This window comes from Quercus lobata, chromosome 4 (assembly GCF_001633185.2).
Source record: "Quercus lobata isolate SW786 chromosome 4, ValleyOak3.0 Primary Assembly, whole genome shotgun sequence".
Classification (NCBI taxonomy): Eukaryota; Viridiplantae; Streptophyta; class Magnoliopsida; order Fagales; family Fagaceae; genus Quercus; species Quercus lobata.
In genome coordinates, this window is record NC_044907.1 from 12871943 (window position 1) to 12897018 (window position 25076).

At 35.6% G+C, this 25076-nt stretch overlaps 2 protein-coding genes and 1 pseudogene across 4 annotated transcripts in view; 1 reads left to right on the plus strand and 2 right to left on the minus strand.

Moving 5' to 3' along the window:
- Positions 1-10161, plus strand: part of LOC115986483 (PHD finger-like domain-containing protein 5B) — a 29986-nt gene extending 19825 nt beyond the window's left edge. The window contains exons 1-2 of one of the 3 annotated variants that reach the window (XM_031109559.1): positions 6970-7003; positions 9599-10161. In XM_031109559.1, coding sequence (XP_030965419.1) covers positions 9624-9956 — 333 coding nt within the window. In that variant the 5' untranslated portion in view covers positions 6970-7003; positions 9599-9623 and the 3' untranslated portion in view covers positions 9957-10161. Of the gene's footprint in view, positions 1-6969; positions 7004-8109; positions 8198-9598 lie in introns of those variants that run through there. The other 2 variants (XM_031109560.1, XM_031109557.1) reach the window with 2 other exon arrangements.
- Positions 2235-8797, minus strand: LOC115984622 (annotated as a pseudogene).
- Positions 3998-23317, minus strand: LOC115986479 (putative disease resistance RPP13-like protein 1). The gene is made up of 14 exons (XM_031109554.1): positions 19038-23317; positions 18838-18899; positions 17723-17874; positions 17088-17451; positions 16194-16791; positions 15800-15861; positions 15596-15646; positions 15244-15362; positions 14495-14937; positions 13801-13952; positions 13367-13730; positions 12913-13108; positions 4089-4235; positions 3998-4018 (listed from the first exon to the last, which is right to left on the minus strand). Exon 1 carries the CDS (start codon positions 23147-23149, stop codon positions 19646-19648), a length of 3504 nt encoding a protein of 1167 aa, XP_030965414.1. The 5' UTR covers positions 23150-23317; the 3' UTR covers positions 3998-4018; positions 4089-4235; positions 12913-13108; positions 13367-13730; positions 13801-13952; positions 14495-14937; positions 15244-15362; positions 15596-15646; positions 15800-15861; positions 16194-16791; positions 17088-17451; positions 17723-17874; positions 18838-18899; positions 19038-19645.
- Between the last annotated feature and the right edge of the window lie 1759 nt (positions 23318-25076).

The window sequence follows — 25076 nt, forward strand, 5'->3', positions numbered from 1 at the left end:
GCCAAGGAAATTTATGTTAGTGACATATTTTATCTCTTTCATTTAACATCAATTACAAAACATTTTCTATCTACTCAAAATACAAAAATTACAAGGGATCTAAAAGTGTAACAATTGCATATACTCACCCCACATCACATACAAACACACTCAATCATTATAATTTCGTACTCAAACAAATAAAAAAACTAAAAACAAAACTCACCCCCATTACAAATTTTAAACTCAGCTCTAACAAAAATATAAATAAAAATATCATCATTCCAGTGCTACGGAAATTAATGGCATACCCTATTACACTACTATTAATGAAATAACATAGAGCAGGGTTCATCAGACAAAAGAAAATAAAAACACTAATGTGAATATGATCATGATCAATCAAATTAGGCATATCATCTAATTTGAAAATCAAGGCATTAATATACAGTGAAATATACTAGATGTGATATACAAACTCAAATTTTGACAATGGTAGTCATAAAAATCATACAATAAAAAATCCGTCATGACAGTAAATTTGTTTCGGATCAGCTAATATGTCATCCAGAAAATGGAAAAATGCTAGCTGCTTAATTAGGTGCAACTGGACCGGTGACCCAATTATTTTCATAGCTTTTACTGTATTCAATAATGTCTTTCTCATGGTTGGAATTTCATAAAAGTTGGAGGTTGCACAATTCTTTGAACCTGTTTCTTTTTTGTTTCCTTATGTGTCTATTATTTATATATTTATATAAATATATAAATATTTAAATATATAGTTGTATAAATATATAAATATAAATATATAGTTGTATAAATATATACATATATTTATATTTATATAGTTGTATAAATATAAATATATAAATATATAAATATAAATCTATATAATATATATATATATATATATTTATATTTGCATTTATATAAATATATAATATATATAAATATATTTCTATAAATATATAAATATAAATATATATATATATATAAATATTTAAACATATAGTTGTATAAATATATAAATATAAATATATATACATATTTAAACAACCAACTAATATACATAAGGAGCCCTGCCTGGGCTTCCAGGCCGGTTACTCAAAAAAAACAAAGCTAATATTATGAAACAAATATACATATTTAATACAAACAAATATCTTATCAGGAAACAAATATAAATATTTAATACAAACAAATATTTTATCAAGAAATGGCATGACAAATTCAATGCAAGCAACACTTTTTAAAGCAGCTATATACACTAAACAACCAACTAGAGAGTGAGGAGGAGACCCTTACTTGACATGAGGATGAGCAAATATACTACTGAGATTGTATGAGAGTGAGAGGAGCAATGTTTTGCTGCTGATGTATGAGAGTTTATGAGAGTTGTATGATGTTCTGTGAGAGTTGTTGAGAGAGGTTCTGTGATAGAAGTTGCTGAAGGTGTGAGAGTTGTGTGAGGCAGTCAAAATATTTTCTGAGAGTTGTGTGAGGTTGTGTGAGAGTTTTTTATTACTGTTCAAATATTCTCTGCATACTCAAAACAGACGTGTGAGACTTTTCTTTATTGCTACTCAGACAAACTCTGCATATTCAAAATAGACATAAAGATGGACATGACCAATCACCCAAAAACAAAACATGGATATGACCAATGCATACCCAAAACAGTGCTGATCAGACTTTTCTTTATAAGCTTTAACAGACAAACTTTGCACATTCAAAATAGACATAAAAATGGACATGACCAATCACCCAAAAACAAAACACAGACATGACCAATGCATACCCAAAACAGTGCTGGTTAGATATTCTCTGCACGCCCAAAAGAGACAAAAAACATGGACATGACTAAGACGTGCGAGGGGGAGGTCTGAAGGTGTAAAAATCGAGTCTCTGAGACTCGGTTTTACTTTTAGTAAACCAAGTCTCATAGACTCGATTTTCACGTGGAGAACACGTAGAAATCGAGTCTATGAGACTCGATTTCTACGTGGAGTACACGTGGAAATCGAGTCTCAGACACTCGATTTCCGCGTGTACTCCACGTGGAATTTTGGCGTGCCAAACCACGTAAACCGAGCCTTAGAGGCTCGATTTAGAGGCCCTATATCGAGCCTCTAAGGCTCGAGTTGTTACTAACACAAATTGTTTGCAAACCGGGCCAACTAACTGAATAGTTAGTTTTTTAATGCTAGTTTCCTACAATCTCCCCATACTTCTGAAATTATCTGAAGCCATGTCTATCCAAAGTCTGAAATGAGCACTCTTGAGTTAAAGTTGAGATCCTTTACCTTCTTGCTGGATTTTATAGGACTTGGAAGGACTTTTGAGCTTGGAGATCTGCTTGAAACCACTAGTCTTGCCAATCCTACCACCACTTGGCACTACAGTAGTAATAAAGGATATGAGTTTATTCTTATATGGTGAAGAGCTTTCAGAGCACGTATCAAAATTCCCAGGCCTTACTTTTCGCGAGCTCATTGATCTTGCCTTTTCCTTTGTAGATTCAGTTGCATTCATGTAAGTTGGAACAACAGGAGAGCTTGACAAGAATTATGATCTCCCAATAAGCATTGCCTCCTATGATGAATTGATCCTCTGGGAACAAATGTTGGATAATCCAATCGTTCCAACTTACTCTGTCCCTTAACATTTCTTAGCTTCAAGTTGCCTTCTTTCATAGTCATCTCTTTGTCTTCAATTTGAAGTCAAGGCCGAGTCCAAATCTTCAAGTTCTCTTAGGGTAATTTGTGTATCTACCCATTGATCCAACCAATGCCTCCATCTTCCACTTACTAAGTTTTGATCCATACCTGCAGACTACTGAAAATATTTTCAGTTGAAAACATCAGTAGTTGAACCAAAATTTGAGAAATATATAATCATAAGATCATAAAGCAAAAGGACCTTACCAGATGGATAAACCACTACTCCTTTATCCGTTCTCTCTTAAGCATGGTCTCTTTCCTACTCATAAACAATGCAACTGACTCTTCCTTTGACAAAACACTGTCATCCCACCTTCTTTGATTCCTTGTGTCTATCTGAAAATCATAACATTTTGCCATCCATAACTTAGAGACAAAGTAAGTTAAAATATTATAATGTAAAATGGTTAATTAGACAGGCAGAAGACTAATGTTCCTGAAAGAGATAAATGAGAAACAGGTTTTTATGGGAGTTGTGTTGTTCACAATAGAATAAGCCAGTTCTTGCAGCATCACATACCCTTGTTATCTTGTCTTTCCAATTCTGCGATTGTTCACTTCCATCATAATTCTAAGTGCCTTCCACCTTTCCAAATATTCTTGCGCAGCCTTGTGACTGAATAATTACAGTGGACTGGAAGAACTTTAGGGTAGTTATAGTTTGGCATCATACAGCTCTGCCTCACAATTCCCTTCTAAGTCCACAAAGTTTTCCTTGCCTGCAAAACTCTCACAAATATTTTCATAATTATACAATCTGTGAGAACTTAAAAAACAGGTCTAATTTGTGTTCCCCCCCGCTATTATTAGAGTTAAAAGTAGACATAAATTTTCTGTCAATACCAAATTCCTGATATATGTTTTCTTCTATCCGGCAGAACTATATCATATACATAGTTTCCAACACATGTCAATTACCAGAGAAAAAATAAAATTTGAGAAAGGAGATATGAGATAGAGAGACCTTTAAACTCACAAGGTAACCTTGAAAGGCAGACTGAATTCTAGTGGCAGCAAATTCATGGATTTCTCTCACACAGTGATGGTTGGACTGAGGGGCTTCACCTTGAACTCTAATGACTGAAAACTCTTCCACTTCATTTACACATTGATGGTTATATTGAGGGGTGAACTGGACAACCGCAGCAGCAATTAGAGCAGTCGTAACAGCTGCTTCAGCGGCAGCAGTGGTGGCATGGGCCACAGCAAGAGCATGCTTGATCTGCTCTTCCCCAGCCTCACCAAGAGTTCTTTCATTTAATGATGATGGTGAAGTGAGCGAGGCTAATCTTTTGATCTTAAGCCCTCCAAAAATCCTGATAATTGTCCTAGCACTGAGGAACAGAATCAAAGACCAAAACTGAACAAGTAAGCAAATTACTTTACCATTTCTTGTTTAGAGTTTGTCTCTCTTATAATGAACCTCTGCACTATGTTGAACCAGCTCTTCTTCTTAGCCATTGGAGAACCAATAAATTACATTGGTCTAAGAACGTTCTGATTGATTCTGCAACTTCGCTGGTAGGGTGGTTTCTGGTAGTACATACATGCATCAGTACAGAAAAAGAAGTTAAAAACCAATACCAATACAGAATACTATTGATTAGTACTTATCAAAAAGAATACTATTGATTAGTAATGGAGCAGATTAGTCAGTGAACTTGATGACAATTGACTCGCAAACTTTTACTCCTTGTAAGATTTGAAAACTGGATTCTAAGAAGAATAAGGTAGAACCTCAAAGCCACTTTGCAAAAGCAATTGTCTAGTTTCTCAAATTGCCAAAAAATTAATGCTTTGGAAATTGTACATTAGTACATCTTTGTAGAATGTGAATGATATTTAATAATTTCTTACCAATCTGCAATATCATCTATTAATGGTATTCAGCAAATCAAACAAGATTCACCACATCAAGAAATTTATTTTCTCTTCGACATGGATGCTAAGTCAGAGTGAAAGCTTAAATTCTGGTCAAGAAGAGGACTAGTCTGCATAAAGGAGGAAGCTGTAGAATTGCATGCTTACAAGCATTAGTGAGGATTTTCCTGGAATTTGATCAACCCAGCGTTTAGAAAATCACTAATGCCACTCAGCAATGTCTTCCTAACTACTCAAATCCTTCGAACTAGGTGTTTTGCATTGCACAATAATGGCTGCAATCCTCAGAGTGACTAGTAGGTACAACTGCAGCTACCACACCTTTAATAAGTGCATGGATTGAGCTTTCACGAATTGTCTGAGAAAGTACTACGGATTTACTTTTAGCCAACCAACTTTAACAGTGTATCACAATTTGGTTCCAAATTTGATCTTTGCAAACAAAGCTTGCACCTAGCAAGCAACTCTTCCTTTTGTAGTAACTTCTACTAAGATCCAAAATTTGGTTCCCTGTTTGATTTTAAATTCAACAAATCGTTTCCAATTGTAGACAGGGGGTTTAAAGCTACATTTAGGGAATGATTCCCAGTCATTGCTTTGTGACAGATCATGACCACATGGCTGCCGTAATTAAGCACTTGAGAAACATCGGCAGCCTTTCCTTCGAGCATGGCTCTATAAAACTGCATTCCAAATAGCCCAAAGAGTGGCTGCAATTACAACAATAATAGAATAAGAAAAATCAGTATCCAAAGAGCATCTCTCCACCCAAATAGGAGCCAATTAGTACCATAAAATGAGCTCTAGGGGGAGCACTTTAGGATAGATTTCTAACCAGTTAAAAAAATATATATTGCAGAGAATATGAATCAATAATGCATGCAATATAAGAAGTTAAAATGAAATAACTATTGCTATTCATTTATTTAATAATAAAAATTTTAACATTTAAATGAAATTCTGATATTTATGAAATACCTACCATCTGCAGCACAGGTGAAATGAGAAACAGATTTTTTTTATGGGAGTTGTGTTGTTCACAATAGAATAACCAGTTCTTGCTGCATTACATATCCTTGTCATCTTGTCTTTCCAATTCTGCGATTGTTCACTTCCAACATAGTTCCAAGTGCCTTCCACCATTCCAAATATTCTTGTGCAGCCTTGTGACTGAATAATTACAATGGACTGCAAGAGCTTTAGGGTAGTTATGGTTTGGCATCTTAGAGCTCTGCCTCATAATTCCTTTTCCCTGCAAAGCTCTCCTTGCCTGCAAAACTTTCCCACATATTTTCATCAAAATTATACAATCTGTGAGAACTTTAAAAAAATAGGTCTAATTTGTGTGTGTGTGTGTGTGTGTTTTTTTTCCTGCTATTATTAGAGTTAAAAGTTTATATAAATTTGCTGTCAGTACCAAATTTTGATATATGTTTTCTTCTAACAGGCAGAACAATATCATATACATAGTTTCCATCACTTATCAATTAGCGGATAATAAATAAAATTTGAGGAAGGAGATATGAGATAGAGAGACCTACTTTAAACACAAAAGGTAACCCCAAAAGGCAGACTGAATTCTAATGGCAGCAAATTCATGGATTCTCTCACACATTGATAGTTGGACTGAGGGGCTTCACCTTGAACTCTAATGACTGAACCTTCCACTTCATTTACACATTGATGGTTACATTGAGGGGTGCTGGTGAACCAGACAATCTCAGCAGCAACTAGAGCAGTTGTAACAACTGCTTCAGCAGCAGCAATGTGGCATGGGCCACAGCAAGAGCATGCTTGATCTGCTCTTCCTCAGCCTCACCTAGATTTCTTTCATTTAATGATGATGGTGCAGTGAGCGAGGCTAACCTTTTGATCTTGAGCCCTCCAAAAATCCATTTCCTTCTCCTATCCTGATATTTTTCTAGCAGTGAGGAACAGAATCAAAGTCCAAAACTGCACAAATAAGCAAATTACTTTACCATTTCTTGTTTTGAGTTTGTCTCTCTTATAAAGAACCTCTTCACTATGTTGAACCAGCTCTTCTTCTTAGTCATTGGAGAACCAATAAATTACATTGGTCTAAGAAGGTTCTGGTTGATTCTGCAACTTTGCTGGTAGGGTGGTTTCTGGTACTACATACATGCATCAGTTCAGAAAAAGAAGTTAAAAGACCAATACCAATACAGAATACTATTGATTAGCCAGTGAACTAAATAACAATTGACTTGTAAACTTTTACTCCATGTATAAGAATTGAAAACTGGATGCTAAGAAGAATAAGTTAGAGCCTCAAAACCATTTTGCAGAAGCAATTGTCTAGTTTCTCAAATTGCCAAGAAATTATTACTTTGGAAATAGTACATTAGTACATCTTTGTAGAATGTGAATAAAACCTTAAAAGAGATCGATCAATCCTCCTGGTATGTACTACAGTACCTCCTCTCTTTCTTCTCGGATTTGGGGTTTTGCATTTGCTTCTGTGATAGTGATTAGTGGCTCACCCACACATCCATTTTTGTTCAATATTTCGATGCTTTCACCATTAGTACACTCTTTATTTTCAATGTTCTCTTTAAAGTTTGATTCTTTTTTGTCTGGGTTCTAGATGGGTTATGAAAGTTATCAAATTTATTTCAAAGTAATAGCATAGGGAAAGTGCCGCTTAAGTGTTTGGTGAAATTCCCCAAAGAAAGTGTAAAGATAAAAACATGGTTGTGGGTGGGTTATTCTGGAGCTACAATATGAGGTTTTAGGCTGTATTGATTTTAGCTTTTTTTGGAATGGGAAATGGATACCATTGGCGTGATTTTTTGGGCCAATGAGATTTGGCTCAAATGGCACTTCTTGGTTTGCAAGAGCAAGGTGGAGGGTGAGGTTGTGAGTTCAAGATCCAACTTTTGCTTGTGTAAATTAGTAATGAAAAATACTTGTACTTTTTCCTATTTGATTTGGTTTAGCAGTGAGAAAATGTTATAGGAGTCTCATTAGTCCTAACCTTATTTCCATTTTTGGGTTATGGTTTCCTTATGAATTTGGTTTTGAGCCCTCTATAAAGATGTGGATGTGGTATAGGTTTCTTTATTGTTGTATAAAATTCTAAAATTCTCATTAGTACTAACCTTGAAGTGATTATTAGGAGGCCTATATATATATATATTAATTCCTGATAGGTAAACTAGTGGTGCAAATACTTCTTGTAGAACAAGGTAGGTTTTTAGGGCTCTTTTAATCTGATACAATAATAATAATTTATGGAGTTCTATACTTTTATGAACTGTCAAAAATTATATGATGATGGCCCATGTGTCACTAAGCTGCATCTTGCTTTTCATGTGTCCTTAAGTTATATCTTTCTGTTTTATTTTTATGACAATAATTGTTCATATCTTAACATTTTTACTTGGGATATGGATTTCTTCTATATGCAGAATGAGGATATGCTGTTGATGTGACTTGGCCTTTTGATGACTAAGGAACATGATTGTTTGGGTTAAATTTTTAGGCTGTTAGAAATATATACATTAATAAGTGCTGCTGACCTTGCAGCTTGAACCAATTCCCCACTGATCCCCCAAGCACTTCATGCATGGGGAGATACCATTTCACTGACGAGGGTGGGTGGTATTATTTTTTAGGTTAAATATTTGGAAGCAAATTTAATTAAATGGACTTATTACTCTTATTTAATTAGTTTTGGAGTGGGTCTTTTGATTTTATACATTGCTTGGAACCTGTGGACCTGATAACATCCTGGTTTTCATTAGTGGCCCAAAATTCAAGTGGTTTACAATTGATATTTTGAGTATGGTACCCATTATATGTCATATGGACTTGGGGTGAACAAGAAGAATAGTCTAATCCTCTGAGTCACATGTGGGTTTCATAACCATAGGACTTGGCTCTTGGACTATGGTGATTGTTTTAAGCAGTCATTGCTGTATTGTGATGATACATAACCCTTAATTTTGCTTAGGATTGGAAAAACTTTGACCGGTTGGTAAGTATGTGTATTGTGTATGTGGAAACAGATTTTACCTGAAGTTTACTTATCCCATAAAAAAGAAAACTTATTGCATTTCTAATTAGTTTCTGACCTGATTTTTCTAGCTAACCTGATTTGGTAGCTTGCCTAGTTTTGGAAGTGGAATGATTGATCCATAACCAGAAGAGGATATTTTCTGCCATTCTTGAATTTGGCTGAAAACCTGAGTCATGCATGAACATGAACATAAGCATGCTTGTGTGTTTAATTTAATTTTTCTGCCAATTTTTTATAATTGTAGAGTTTGTCCATTCTGGACTAATGTTTGAAATTGTGTTTAACTGCAATAGTTTCGTTCTCTTGTTGCCCATGCACAGTTATTTATCAGGAAATATTTGTAGTTTATCTTGACACCATTTTTTAAACCAATTTGAATCGGCCATATTCATCTTCTATTTCCCGTTTTCTTTTGGAATTTGTTGGTTTTATGCCTGTGCAGTAGGATAAGGAACATGCAACTTGCTTAATTGTATTTGATTCTGTGACATACTGATTAAGAAAAAAAAAGGGAAAGTAAAAGAGCTTTGACATGTCGCTCGATTTTAAACTTCACCTATAAGTTTTAGGGAAAGGTTTTGTTGCATACGGGATAATGGGGCAGATTGGGTGGTGGGTGCTGTAGTCTGTCAAAATTAACTGATTAGGCACAGTAATTTGTAGATCCATCCTGCCCTATCCCACTAATTTAAAATGTGGGTGTACAATGCACATTGCAAATTAATCTCAAATTAGGGCGTTTATTACAAAAAAATTATAGATTAGGGTGGACATTGCAACTTATCATAGTTTAGAACCTTAGGTTCGAGATCTACTAACAACATTATAATTTCTAGCTACAATTAAACCCCTAATTTAATTTTTATAGGTTTTCTTTTATGTTTGTACTTGAGATTTTTCTGTCTTTCTGATGAAATATCTTGGTTAAATATGCCATGCATGGATTTTAACACTCTCTTTACTTATTCTTGTTCAGTAACTAAGATCGTGTAGTGGAAAGCATGGCCAAGCATCATCCTGATTTGATTATGTGCCGGAAGCAGCCAGGAATTGCTATTGGACGACTTTGTGAGAAATGTGATGGGAAGTGTGTAATATGTGATTCCTATGTGCGCCCTTGCACACTCGTTCGAGTTTGTGATGAATGCAACTATGGATCCTTTCAAGGTCGCTGTGTTATTTGTGGAGGAGTGGGAATTTCTGATGCCTACTATTGCAAAGAGTGTACACAGCAGGAGAAAGATAGGGATGGATGTCCAAAAATTGTCAATTTAGGGAGTGCCAAAACTGACCTATTCTACGAACGTAAGAAATATGGTTTTAAGAAAAGATGATGAGAATTAGATAGACGTGTACTTCTGTTAAACTGCTTTTTATTTACTCAGTTTGAGATGAAGAATCTTGATATGTTGGGATTATGAGCATAGTATAGACACATATGTAGGCTTTTACATTGCTTTTATTATGCTTAAGCATTGCTGAAGACGGCATATTTGAAATGTTGGAGCTATTTTAAATTATTGAGTTTGTTTTCATAGATATTACTGAGTTTTCACTTGTTACTTACAAAAGCTTCTGTTCCGACTACTATGATTGTTTTTCTGTTGTGTACATGAGCTGCTGTATCTCAATTTATTGACATCTTGATGTTAAAATTAGATTCCAGATCAGAGTGGTTGTGTCTTATAGGAAGTCTAGCTTTTATTTGAGAGGTTAGACTAATTTAGGCCTTAATTTGATTCTCTCTTTCTGATATTATTTTGCCCATTATGTTTTGTGCATTAATCTCAAGTTAATGATCTGGTTTTATGTACTAGACTTAATGTCAAGTATCTTGGGGGCAGTGGCTGTATGTGGCCTTGGTGTGAGTGAAAATGCAGGTACTTCGGAGACTATTAGGATGTGTATCTCAGTTGATCAAGTTGTTATTGTAGTAAATTCTTCTTGAAGCGAACTTGCCATGTTGTTTAATGATACGGTTTTCTTAATCCCTTATAATAGCTTCGAATAGTAAGCTCCCTTCAACTTGGTTGGGCTCATAATGGCTCCCTGATTGGGCTGGAATAGGCCCCATATTCAGCACAATTTATAACATTTGATATTGTAATGCACTATCCTACGCCGGAAAATGTGCTTCATATGCACATGGATGTGAATGCTCCTTTTCCAGTAATTCGAGTACCTTGCCTAATGGTACCTCTTTTCGGATGATAGTATTTCTTCCTTCTTCAATGTAGTGGACACAAACGGTTGTTTGTAAAATAAAGTACCAAATACATAAAATCACACAAAATCACCCCCAACACGTCTCATCTCGTACTTCATCAATGTACTAAGGTTTTACAAAATGATACAGTAACATCTAAAAATAGATGTCCACTGTACAAAATGCAAATCATTTTTACCCTCTTATTTTATTTGCCTCTCTCTCTCTCACATCCAATTACATTGAAAAAAATCTTTTGGGCTAGCAATGGAGGATAAAGGCTAAGGGGTTCCAAAAGCAATAAGCATTGTGGAGGGTGTGGGTTTGCAAAATTGATTGGGCTGTGGCTGATGGGTTTTGTGGAAGATTGTTGGGTCAAGAGTCGTGGGGTCGATGGGTTATGGGTGGTGGCACTGGCAATATGCATGGGTTGCTGGGTTTTGCGGCATAGTAGCCATGGTTTCTACGTTTTGTGGCACAGTAATAGTGGTTGCTGTTGGGTCGTGGGGTTGATGGGTCACAAGTGGTCGCACTGGCCATTTGCATGGGTCGTTCAGTTTTTTTTGCGTGGTTGTTGGGCTTTGTGGTGCGGGAGCAGTGGTTGTTGGGTTTTGTGTGACAGTTGCTAGGTATTTGTGCAGTGGCTTTTGGATTGCTAGGTTTTTATGGGGGGTGGTTGCTGTTGGGTTTGGTGATTTTATTTTTATTATTTTTTATTTAATAGATAGAACATGCTGACTTGCTGCTGGGTTTTGGAATTGGGAAGGATAAAAAAATATTATTTTAATTAGCTGTATTACAAAATAAGAAAATGAGATGTAAGACATGTTTAAAAAGTGGGTAGTTAAAATAAATAAAGTAGTTTTTGGTAATGTAAAATATATAAGTTTATTTATTTTTGCATGCTGTGTGTTACAGTTCACACTTATAAATTGGTATTGAACACAGAAAAAAAACCTCATACAACCAAAACTCAATACACTTAGGGGAGTAGAGTAGAATTACAATGCATTACAATGAGCTACTCATTTGATGATGAGGTGAAATAGCATCCCATTGTTTAACTATTCAAACTAGATTAAATTACAGACTATGTTCTCCACTCCAACCTGACACTCCTGAAATCATCTGAAGCCATGTCTATCCAAAATCTGCAATGAGCACTCTAAGTTGAAGCTGAGATCCTTTTCCTTCCAACTGGATTTTGTACTTTGTAGGACCTGGAGATCTTTGCTAGAAATCACTAGTCTTGCCAATCCTACCACCACTTGCCACTTCAGTAGTAGTAGAGGATTTGAGTTTATTCTTTTATATGGTGAATATCTTTCAGAGCATGTATTGAGATTCCTAGGCCTTAATTTTTGGCGAGCTCATTGATCTTGCTTTTGCCTTTGCAGATTCAGTTGCATTCATGTAAGTTGGAAAGAATTATGATCTCCCAATGAGCATTGCCTCCCAATGAGCAAATGTTGGAGAATCCAATCCTTCCAAGTTACTCGGTCACTTAACATTTCCTAGCTTAAGTTGCCTCCTTTCGTAGTCATCTCTTTGTCTTGGGTTTGAAGTCAAAGCTGAGTCCAAATCTTCAAGTTCTCTTCTTAGGGTAATTTGTGTATCTACCCATTGGCCCAACCAGTGCCTCCATCTTCCATTTACTATGTTTCAATCCATATCAGCTGACTTCTATAAATATTTTCAGTTGAAAACATCATTAGTTGAACCAAAAAAATTTGAGAAATATATAATCATAAGATCATAAAGCAAAAGGACATTACCAGATGGATAAACCACCATTCCTTTATCCGTTCTCTCTTAAGCATGGCCTCTTTCCTGCTCAAAAAATGCATCTGCCTCTTCCTTTGAAAATACACTGTCATCCCAACTTCTTTGTTTGTTTGTGTCTATCTGAAAGTCATAACATTTTGCCACCCATAACTTAAAATAAGTTAAAATACTATTAAGTAATATAGTTAATTAGACAGGCCGAAGACTAATGTTCTTGAAAGAGAGAAATGAGAAACAGATTTTTTATGGGAGTTGTGTCGTTCACAATAGAATAAGCCAGTTCTTGCTGCATTACATACCCTTGTCATCTTGTCTTTCCAATTCTGCGATTGTTCACTTCCAACATAATTCCAAGTGCCTTCCACCATTCCAAATATTCTTGTGCACCCTTGTGACTGAATAATTACAATGGACTGCAAGAGCTTTAGGGTAGTTATGGTTTGGCATCTTACAGCTCTGCCTCATAATTCCTTTTCCCCGCAAAGCTTTCCTTGCCTGCAAAACTATCCCGCATATTTTCATCAAAATTATACAATCTGTAAGAACTTTAAAAAAATAGGTCTAATTTGTGTGTGTGTGTGTGTTTTTCCTTCTATTATTAGAGTTAAAAGTTGACATAAATTTGCTCAGTACCAAATTCAGATATATGTTTTCTTCTAACAGGCAGAACAATATCATATACATAGTTTCCATCACATATCAATTAGCGGATAATAAATAAAATTTGAGGAAGGAGATATGAGATAGAGAGACCTTCATTAAACACAAAAGGTAACCTCAAAAGGCAGACTGAATTCTAATGGTAGCATTCTCTCACGCATTGATAGTTGGACTGAGGGGCTTCACCTTGAACTCTAATGACTGAACCTTCCACTTCATTTACACATTGATGGTTATATTGAGGGGTGCTGGTGAACCAGACAATCTCAACAGCAACTAGAGCAGTTGTAACAGCTGCTTCAGCAGCAGCAGTGGTGGCATGGGCCACAGCAAGAGCATGCTTGATCTGCTCTTCCTCAGCCTCACCTAGATTTCTTTCATTTAATGATGATGGTGCAGTAAGTGAGGCTAAACTTTTGATCTTGAGCCCTCCAAAAATCCATTTCCTTCTCCTATCCTGATAATTGTTCCAGCAGTGAGGAACAGAATCAAAGACCAAAACTGCACAAATAAGCAAATTACTTTACCATTTCTTGTTTTGAGTTTGTCTCTCTTATAAAGAACCTCTTACTATGTTGAACCAGCTCTTCTTCTTAGCCATTGGAGAACCAATAAATTACATTGGTCTAAGAAGGTTCTGATTGATTCTGCAACTTTGTTGGTAGAGTGGCTTCTGGTACTACATACATGCATCAGTTCAGATAAAGAAGTTAAAAGACCAATACCAATACAGAATACTATTTACTAGTAATGGAGCAGATTAGTTAGTGAACTAATTGACAATTGACTTGTAAACTTTTACTCCATGTAAGATTTGAGAAGTGGATAATAAGTAGAATAAGGCTGAACCTCAAAACCATTTTGCAGAAGCAATTGTCGAGTTGCCCAAATTTCCATGAAATTAATGCTATGGCAATTGTACAGTAGTACTTTGTAGAATGAGAATGAAATTTAAAAATTTCTTAACAATCTGCAAAATCACCTAATAGTGGTATTCAGCAAATCAAACAAGATTCACCATGTCAAGAAATTTATTTCTCTTCAATATGGATATTGATTCAGGGAGAAAGCCTTAAATTCTGGTCAAGAAGAGGAACAGTCTACGTAAAAGAGGAAGCTGTAGAATTGGCAAGCTAACAAGCATTTGAAGGATTTGCCTGGGATTTGTTCAACACAGAGTTTAGAAAATCATGAATGCAGCACAGAAATTTCTTACTTAACTGCTCAAATCTCCAAACTTGGTGGTGCACAACAAAGGCTGTAAACCTCAGATCTGCTAGTAGTTATAACTGCAGCTACCACACCTTTAATAAGTGCATGGGTTGAGCTTTCACGACTTGCCTGAGGAAGTACCATGGATTTCTTTTTAGCCAACAAACTAAAACAGTGTACCACAATTTGGTTCCTCATTTGATCATTGCAAATATAGCTTACACCTTGCACGCAACTCTACCTTTTTTTACTAACTTCAACTAAAATCCAAAATTTGGTTCCCTATTTGATCTTAAATTCAACAAATCATTTCCAATTTTAGACAAGAGGTTTAAAGCATTTAGGGAATGATTCCCAGCCATTGCTTCTTGAAAGAATGTGGCCATGTGCTTGCAGTAATTAAGAGCTTGAGAAGCATCGATAGCCTTTCCTTCAAGCATGGCTCTACAATACTGCATTTCCAAATAGCCCAAAGAATGGCTCCAATTACAACAATGAAAGAATAATAAAGATCAGTATCCAAAGAACATCTCTCCACCCAAATAGGAGCCAATTAGTACTAAAATGAGCTCCAGTGTGAGCACTTTAGGATAGATTTCTAACCAGGTTAAAAATATATATTGTAGAGAACATGAATCAATATTGCATGCAATATAAGAATTTAAAATAAAATAACTATTGCTATTCGTTTATTTAATAATAAAATTTTAACATTTAAATGAAATTCTGATATTTATGGACTTACAGTAATGAAATACCTGCCATTTGCAGCACAGGTGACAATGCTTTGATCAATCTACGCAAGACACAATATTTGTTTGAAATGACATTTTGTGCACATCCAGTGATCATCGTGTTGCAGAACACAATATGTAGCCTGTGATCATCAAATCACAGCTGATAGCCAACCCAATAATTCAAATAAATTACCATGTATAAGAGGTATTAATGAGGTGAAATTTCAATCATGATAATACCTCTTTTAGGCATTTTATCATACAGCTGTGCCTGAGCATATAGGGTTCGTATAATTCAAATAAATTACTAACTATAAGAGATATTGATGAGGTAAAAAGACGTTGAACATATGGTAAACAAAATTTAACATACCTCCATGTTTTGAAATTCCAATAGAAGGTTTATCAAATCAGAAGCTAGTCTCTGCTGCAACAATGCAAGAATTAGCTTGGGTTGGGGTTTGAATTATTGAAATTATATTGTATTTTAAATACAAACACAGAGGATTTTGTTGTGTTCAGATTTGAACATGTCAATATTTAATGATCAATATTATGAAACGAATTAATGTTGTACCTGGAAGGAGTAAATATCTGAACTTTTTTCCTCTATGTTTTGCACAATTATTGCTGCTCCTCCTATAATGAAGTGGCCAAGATCAACATATGTTATGGAATGTCTAGATCATTTATATCATACTAATATCTGATGGGTGCACATTTTAAGGAAACAATGATATTAATGGACATGGTTATAAAATAACTGCCATCTGCAGAACATGTGACAATGCTTTGATCAATTTGCTGCTATGATTAGAGTTAAAAGTTGACATAAATTTGCTGTCAGTATCAAATTCCCAAAATATGTTTCCTTCTTACAGGCAGAACTATATCATATACATAGTTTCCAAAACATGTCAATTAGCAGAGATTAAATAAACTTAGAGGAAGGAGATATGAGATAGAGAGACCTTCTTTAAACTCACAAGGTAAACCCCTAAAGGCAGACTAAATTCTGGTGGCAGCAAATTCATGGATTTCTCTCTCATGCATTGATAGTTGCACTAAGGGGCTTCACCTTGTACTCTAATGACTGAAAACACTTCCAATTCATTTACACATTGATGGTTATATTGAGGAGTGTTGGTGAACTGGACAATCTCAGCATCAACTAGAGCAGTTGTAACAGCTGCTTCAGCAGCAGCAGTGGCAGCATGGGCTACAGCAAGAGCATGCTTGATCAGCTCTTCCTCAGCCTCACCTAGACTTCTTTCATTTAATGATGATGGTGCAGTGAGCGAGGATAACCTTTTGATTTTAAGCCCTCCAAAAATCCATTTCCTTCTCCTTTCCAGATAATCGTTCTAGCAGTGAGGAGCAGAATCAAAGACCAAAACTGAACAAATAAGCAAATTTCTTTACCGTTTCTTGTTTTGAGTTTGTCTCCCTTATAAAGAACCTCTTCAATATGTTGAACCAGCTCTTCTTCTTAACCATTGGAGAACCAATAAATTTCATTGGTCTAAGAAGGTTCTGATTGATTCTGCAACTTTGCTGGTAGCGTGGTTTCTGGTAGTACAGACATGCATCAGTTCAGAAAAAGAAGTTAAAAGACCAGTACCAATACAGAATACTATTGATTAGTAAGGGAGCAGATTAGTCAGTGAACTGAATGACAATTGATTTGTAAACTTTTACTTCATGTAAGATTTGAAAAATGGATGCTAATAAGAATAAGGTAGAACCTCAAAACCACTTTACAGAAGCAATTGTCTAGTTTCTCAAATTGCCAATAAATTAATGCTTTGGAAATTGTACATTTGTACATCTTTGTAGAATGTGAATGAAATTTAATAATTTCTTACCAATTTGCAATATCATCTATTAGTGGTATTCAGCAAATCAAACAAGATTCACCACATCAAGAAATTCATTTTCTCTTCAACATGGATACTGAGTCAGAGACAAAGCCTTAAGTTCTGGTCAAGAAGAGGACCAGCCACCATGAATTGATCAGAAATTCGGTTCCCTATCTGATCTTAAATTCAACAAATCGTTTCCAATTGTAGAATGGAGGTTTAAAGCTACGTTAGGGAATGATTCCCAGCTATTGCTTCTTGACAGATTGTGACCATGTGCTTGCAATAATTAAGAGCTTGAGAAGCATAGCCAAACTTTCCTTCAAGCATGGCTCTATAACACTGCCTTTCCAAATAGCCCAAAGAGTGGCTGCAATTACAACAATAATAGAATAAGAAAGATCAGTATCCAAAGAGCATCTCTCCACCCAAATAGAAGCCAATTAGTACCATAAAATGAGCTCCAGGGGGGGGGAGCTCTCTAGGGTAGATTTCTAACCAGTTAAAAACAAAACATTGCAGAGAATATGAATCAATTATGCATGCAATATAAGAAGTTAAAATGAAATAACTATTACTATTTAGTTATTTAATAATAAAATTTTAACATTTAAATGAAATTCTGATATTTATGGACCTACAGTAATGAAATACCTGCCATCTGCAGCACAGGTGACAATGCTTTGATTAATCTATGCAAGGCACAATATTTGTTTGAAATGACATTTTGTGCACATCCACTGATCATCGGGTCGCAGAACATGATATGTAGCCCGCAATCATCAAATCACAGCTGATAGCCGATCCAATAATTCAAATAAATTACTATGTATAAGAGGTATTAATGAGGTGAAATTTCAAACATGATACAATAAATCTTTTAGGCATTTTATCATACTACTTTGTGCCCAAGCATATAGGGTTCGCATACTTCAAATAAATTACTAACTATAAGAGATAATGATGAGGTAAAAAAAATTGAATATATGGTAACGAAAATTTAACATACATCCACGTTTTGAAATTCCAATAGAAGGTTTATCAGTTCAGAAGCTAGTCACTGCTGCAACAATGCAAGAATTAGCTTGGGTTGGGGTTTGAATTATTGAAATCATATTGTATTTTAAATACAAACACACAGGATTTTGTTGTATTCAGATTTGGACATGTAAATACATAATGAGCAATGTTATGAAACCAATTAAATATCTAAACTTTTTTCCTCTCTGTTTATTGCTGCTCCTCCTTCTCTAATGAAGAGGTCAAGATCAACATAAGTTATGGAATAGTCTAGATCATTTATATCATACTAAAATTTGGTGGGTACACTTTTAAGGAAACAATGATATTAACGGACTTAATAGTTATAAAATACCTGCCATATGCAACACAAGTGACAATGATTTGATCAATCTATGCAAGGCATGATATATGTTTGAAATGGCAATCTGCACAAGCATTGTACTAAAAGGGCATCCTGCCATTCTTTGCACATATGCTAATAACCAGCAATCATCAAATCACAGCTGATAGCCAAGCCAATAATTTAAACAAATTAAAAAGTATATCAGATATTGATGAGGTAAAAAATTTCAAAAACTACACAATATCTCTTTTAGGCATTTTATCAAATAGCTGCCTGCCTGAGCATAAAGTGTTCACATAATTCAAATAAATTACAAACAATTTGACTCTAAAATTTCATAGTGCCAGAAGTTCAATTGTTAAAAGAGGAAAATAATTAAATTTAACTTACCTCCATGTTTTGAAATTACAATATAACGTTTAGCGGTTCAAAAGCTAGTCTCTGCTGCAACACTGCAAGAATTAGCCTGGGTTAGGGTTTGAATTATTAAAATTGTATTGTTCATATACAAACATAGAGGATTTTGTTGTATTCTACTTTTGATGTCAACAATGTAATGAGAAATATTATGAAAGCAAATAATGTTGTACCTGGAAGGAAGGAGTAACTATTATCAGTAAATATTGCTCTTTGTTTTACAATTTTTTTATGGCTGCTCCTCCTCCACCGCATAGACAGACCTCCCATCAATCTCAACGCAAGGGACGTTGGCTATCTTGGACCACTCTCGCCCGCCTTTCTTGCAGTGTTGTTTCAGCAATGGACACTCGTAAATACGAAGTTGCAGAAGCGAGGGAGGTAGGCCCTTCTCTGGGAGGGATGCGAGTTTAGGGCAATTTCCGATGTGCAATAGTTCAAGAGCAGAGAGATTTTGAAAGCCCAAAGAAGATAGAATTACTATATTTGGAATGCTCCAAATCGATAGCTTGGTAAGAGAGGAAGGAAGCGTCATCGTCAGCTTCCCATCTTGCTCATCTGGAAACGACTGCCAATCTGGAATTCCACCATCAATACAGAGTGATGTAAGAGAGGTTAGTCTGTGCAATCCCCACACAGTTACTTGCTTACAGATATTCTCCCGGCCAAATGAGAGTGATGTTAGACTGGTGGGGTAACCCTCTTCTGGAAAGTATATGACGCTTGGACAATTGATGATACAAAGAGAATTGACAATAGCCTTTTTATCTCGAAAGCACTCTCAAGCTGGTGGGGAGTAACCCTCCATCTGGGAAGGAAACAAAACTAGGGCAGTTCCGTATCTCGATATAATTGAGGGGCAGAGTTTGTGTAGGCCCACCGGTAACGATTTCAACTTTGCACAATTTCTGATTTGAAGATATTCAAGAGACGCATTGTTGGGTAAGTTGTTCGCTATTGACTCCGACGAGGTAGGTAACTCGTTATTTGATGTCAGCTCTATGCATGACGAAATCTGAAGGCGTTTAAGCGTGGTGGGTAGGCCGCCACTTGATGATAAGCATTTTAGAGATGGACAGCTGTCAATATACAAGTACTCAAGAAGAGAAGAAGAATTAGAAGAAGCCTCTCCCTCATCTGCCAAAAACTGCAAATTCTCACAATCTCTTATATATAGCGTTTTCAAATTTTGAGGCAACTGACCTCTTGAAATCAACGTCAAAGAATTACATCCCCCAATGCTTGCCGTTTCCAAACATGTACAATTAGAGATTGACAAGGATTTCAAACCACTACAACCCACAATATATAGTGTCCTTAAAGTAGATGTCAAGCTGATGTTGACAAGGCTTGAGCAATCTCTTATATCCAGCGTTATAAGGGATATGAATTCATCCTGCCACAAAGATGTTAGCTCCTTACAATTATCTATCTCTAGATTTTCCACCTTAGCTAACCCATGCATGAACTCCTCCGTCAAGCTTTTCACATATGGAATAGAAAGAATAGTTGACTTTGGAAAGCATAACTCATCTGTACTTCTGCTCACCACCCCTTTACATCCCTTAATTTCTAATGCACGAAGCTTTGGGAAGTTTGGAATTGAAACGTCCAATTGCTCACATCCATTAATAGAAATTTTTTCCAATAATGGAACATGGTGAGGCAATTTTCCTTGCAATTTAGGGCATTTAGAAATAGAAAGCTCACGCAACCGAGGGAATTCTTCATATTCAACTTTGCATGGAATCCAATCTTTCCATTCTTGCATATCCTCAAAGCAAAGTGTCTCTAAGGATTGGAAAGGCTTTGGGCAATCTTCCCCATAAAACTCAAGACCAATGATTTCCACAGCAGACAATCCTACGAGGGCAAGGTCTCTCAAGGATGGTAATTGTCCAATTGCAGGTAAGGATGTGCATTTCCTGCACCTCTCAATCCTTAGAAGCACCATATTAGAAAATGATGGATGTCCAAACCAAGTTGGGAATTTTGCACCAGCATAGCCATCAATTGAAATTTCTTTCACCGTTGTCGAAGGTTGTAGCATGTCAAGAATATCTAGACTGGCTCTTTGATCAAGCTCGGACTCCCATTTCACCACTAATACATTTAAATTCTTCTTACCAAGTAAGTTGGCCCGACTTGCATCCTCAACATCAAGCACATTCTCCAAGTGTGAAATGCAAAGTGTTCCCTTAAGAGACTCCAAGTTCATCAAGTCTCCTATCTTAGATCCAGTATCTTTCCCCACAACAAAATTAGACAATGTTTGTAGGTTTTTTAATTCTTTTATTCCCACTGGCATCTCTTTGATTAAATGGACCCCTTCAATATCAAGATACCGAAGATTGACTAGATTCCCAATTTTCTCCGGTAACTTTGTGAGTCTCTCACAATATTTCAATATCAATGTTTGCAAATTGTATAAAGAACTTGTTGATTCTGGTAAACTTCTAATCAAAGTTTGAGAAAGATTGAGGTATCTTAGATGTTTCAAATCACCGATTGAACTTGGTAACTCAAAAATTTGATATCCAGATAAAGATAATACCCTTAAACATCTAAACTGTGGCAATAGACAACTAGAAACATAATTTGTTAAGTAGCTCCAGTTCTTTGTTGGTAGCGGTAGGAAGGTCCGTAAACGCATATCTTTTGTCAAGCCTTTAAATTTTGTGATGCCATCATATTCACAATGAGCGTAGGAGAAATGACGTACCTTTGTAGAAATCTTGCCACCTGATTTATCTTCCAACCAATAGCACAACTGTCCCGCTGCCCATTGAGCTAAATCATTGATTAAGTCGTGCATGACAAAGAGTGATTTATTCCTACTTGATTGTTGAAAAAGTGATCGCTTATATAAATCACGAAAATACTCAACACCAAGATCTTCCATCGGCTTATGCTTTTCTGATTCTTGAACCAAACCTTCCGCCATCCATAACAAGACTAGTTCTTGTTCCTCAAATTCATAATCTTTTGGGAATAGTGAACAATAGGCAAAACATCTCTTTAAATGTGAAGGGAGATATAGATAGCTCAATCTAAGGGTTGGTAGAACATCACTATTTTCTTCTGACATATCCCATACCTTGTTATTGAGCACATTTTTCCACTCATCACAATGTATAGTACGTAATAGGCCTCCAAGAGCTTTTGCTGCCAAAGGCAATCCCTGACACCTTTCCAAAATTTTAGGACCAAATTCTTGAAGTTCTGGATATGCGCTAAAATCTGCTGTCCCCAATATGTTTTGGATAAATACAACCAAGCAAGCATCATCTGACAACTTGTTCAACTTGTAAGCTTGAGTATTGCCCATTATTGATGAAACACGATCATTCCGAGTTGTGACGATAATCTTACTCCCTGGAGCCCCAAATTCAAATGGACAACGCAGTCTAGTCCAATCATCATAGTTTTCATTCCATACATCATCCAAAACGAGTAAGAACTTTTTGCCTGATAATTTCCCCTTCAATTTGACTTGTAGTAACTCTAAATTATTATCGTTGCAGGATTCAGAAGTGAAAGATTGTAGAATTTCTCTTGTCACCCTTACAATGTCAAAATCTTCAGAAACACAAACCCATGCTTTCAAATCAAAATAATGGCTCACCTCATCATCATTGTAGACTAGCTGGGCAAGAGTCGTCTTACCCAACCCTCCCATACCAAGTATGGGAATCACAGAAAGTTGAGCATCACTTGATTCACCACTCAGCAACAACTTGACAATAGCCTTTTTATCTTCTTCCCTGCCGTAAACACGACCTTCATTCACCAAAGAAGTTGTGGGCAACCTTGATCTTGTTGTTCTAGTAGTTCCCCCAGTGTTTTCTCTCAACTCCAGATCTTTCTTATCAGTCACTATATTTTGCAGTCTTGTATCAATCTCTTCAATCTTGGACCGCATTGAGGTAGCAAAACTTCGATTCGAACCAATACAAGCATCAACGATCTTCCGTACCTTACTTGTGCTGGGTTCAGGGTTCAACTTGCGTCCCAAAGCTTCAGTAGCAAACTCGTCCAAGATGTCGTCCACATCATAGGCCAAGTCTTCCAGCTCATCCAACCAGATCTTCACGAGCCTGTTTGTCATCTGCTTCTCTTCTGCGTCATCCAGAACTGCACGGATCTTCATCAACGTTGTCCTCCACCTCTTGAGGTCAGCATCGACTCTCTCTTCCTGAAAGAACTTCAGCAGATCACAGGAAGTTAAGTTGTCAAACAGCTTGTCAAAGAAAGCGGATAAAGCAGCCTCTCCAATTACAGACATGATTCGCTCGTGGGAAACAAGGAAATAAAGTATCTAGAGTGAAACTTCTGATCAGAAAATTGAGTTCGGAGTGAAGACTGAAAGAACTTTACTTTGTTCGGTGAAAGTAGAAGAAATCTGCAAAGTGTTTTCTTAGGTCTTGCAGTGAGAGCCTTTTCCACTGAAGAATTGGTGGAAAAGATAAGATATTTGATGACATTAGGTAGAAACGGGTGGATGAGAAAAAAAAGACAAGAAAAAAAAAATTGGAATGAAAAGATGACAAAAAAGAGGCAGGAGGGTTTGGTGGGATTTTTTTTTAATTACAATTATAATAGTCCACAACAAATTAAAAATAAAATATATCACAATAGCTTTGGTGTGAACGTCAAAAGGGAATTAAATTTATCAATAAAATATTAAACTAGCCTGACCACAGTTAAAAACAAAGACACATATGAAAATATGGTGATATTTTATTACGCATTTGATATCATAATTTCACAATAATTTTAAAAAGAAGTTTATTTAGCAAATTATTATTATCTCTTATTTTGATTTACTACTAACATTTTTTTTTTTAATCTACCGTTAACAACTTGTCGCATAGTTTTTTTTTAAATAGTTACATAGATTTTATTGTGAAATTTTTGTGAAAATATTGTACCCTTATCTACTATTAATAATTTGTCACATAATTTTTTATTAAAAAAAACAATTACATATATTTTATTGTAAAATTTTTGTAGAAATATTGTATCCATAACTTGCATTATAGCAAAAAAAATGTTTGAAAATAGCCATTATTTTACAATATTTTCACAACAAATTATAGTGGTAAGTTGTTTTTCGTTCTAATTTAATTCACCGCTTAAATTACATTTTCACCCACCCATAACAACCAATAATAACCGACTGTTTAGAATTTATTATGAAAGTATTATGAAAATGTTGTGAAGAAGAAGAAGAAGAAGAAGAAGAAGAAAGATAAGTATCAATAATTGTCAATTTACGGAGTACCAAAACGGACCTATTCTATGAACGTAAGATATATATAGTTTTAAGAAAAGATGATGAGAATTGGATAGACATATGTGTACTGCTGTTAAACTGCTTTTTATTTACTCAGTTTGAGATGAAGAATCCTAAGTCCTAACATGTAGGGATTATGAGCATAGTATAAACACATACATAGGCTTTTACATTGCTTTTATTATGCTTAAGCATTGCTGAAGATGGCAGATTTGAAATGCTAGAGCAATTTTAATGTATTGAGTTTGTTTTCATAGATACTACTGAGTTTTCACTTGTTACTTACAAAAGCTTCTGTTCCAACCACTATGATTGTTTTCTGTTGTGTACATGAGCTGCCATATTTCAATTTATTGACATCTTGATGCTGAAATTGGATTCCAGATCAGAGTGGGTGGATCTTATGGGAAATTTAGCTTTCATTTGAGAGGTTAGACTAACTTAAACCTTAATTTGATTCTCTCTTTTTGATATTATTTTGTCCATAATGTTTTGTGCATTAATCTCAAGTTAAAGATTGGGTTTTATGTACTAGACTTAATGTTAAGTATCCTGGGGGCAGTGACCATATGTTGGTATGTGGTATGATTTTAGTGTTAGTGAAAATGCAGGTACTTTCGAAACTATTAGGATGTGTATCTCAGTTAATCAAGTTGCTGTAATAGTAAATTCTTCTTGAAGTGAACTTGCAATGTTGTTTAATGATACGGTTTTCTTAATCCCTTGTAAAAGCTTGGAAGAGTAAGCTCCCTTCAACTTGGTTGGGCTCATAATGGCTCCCTGATTGGGCTGGCCTAGGCCCAATTTCTAGCACAATTTGTAACATTTGATATTGCATGTGCTGGAAACTGATGAAATAGAGTATCCAATTATAGTTTCTCAAAAAAAAAAAAAAAAAAAGAGTATCCCATTATTG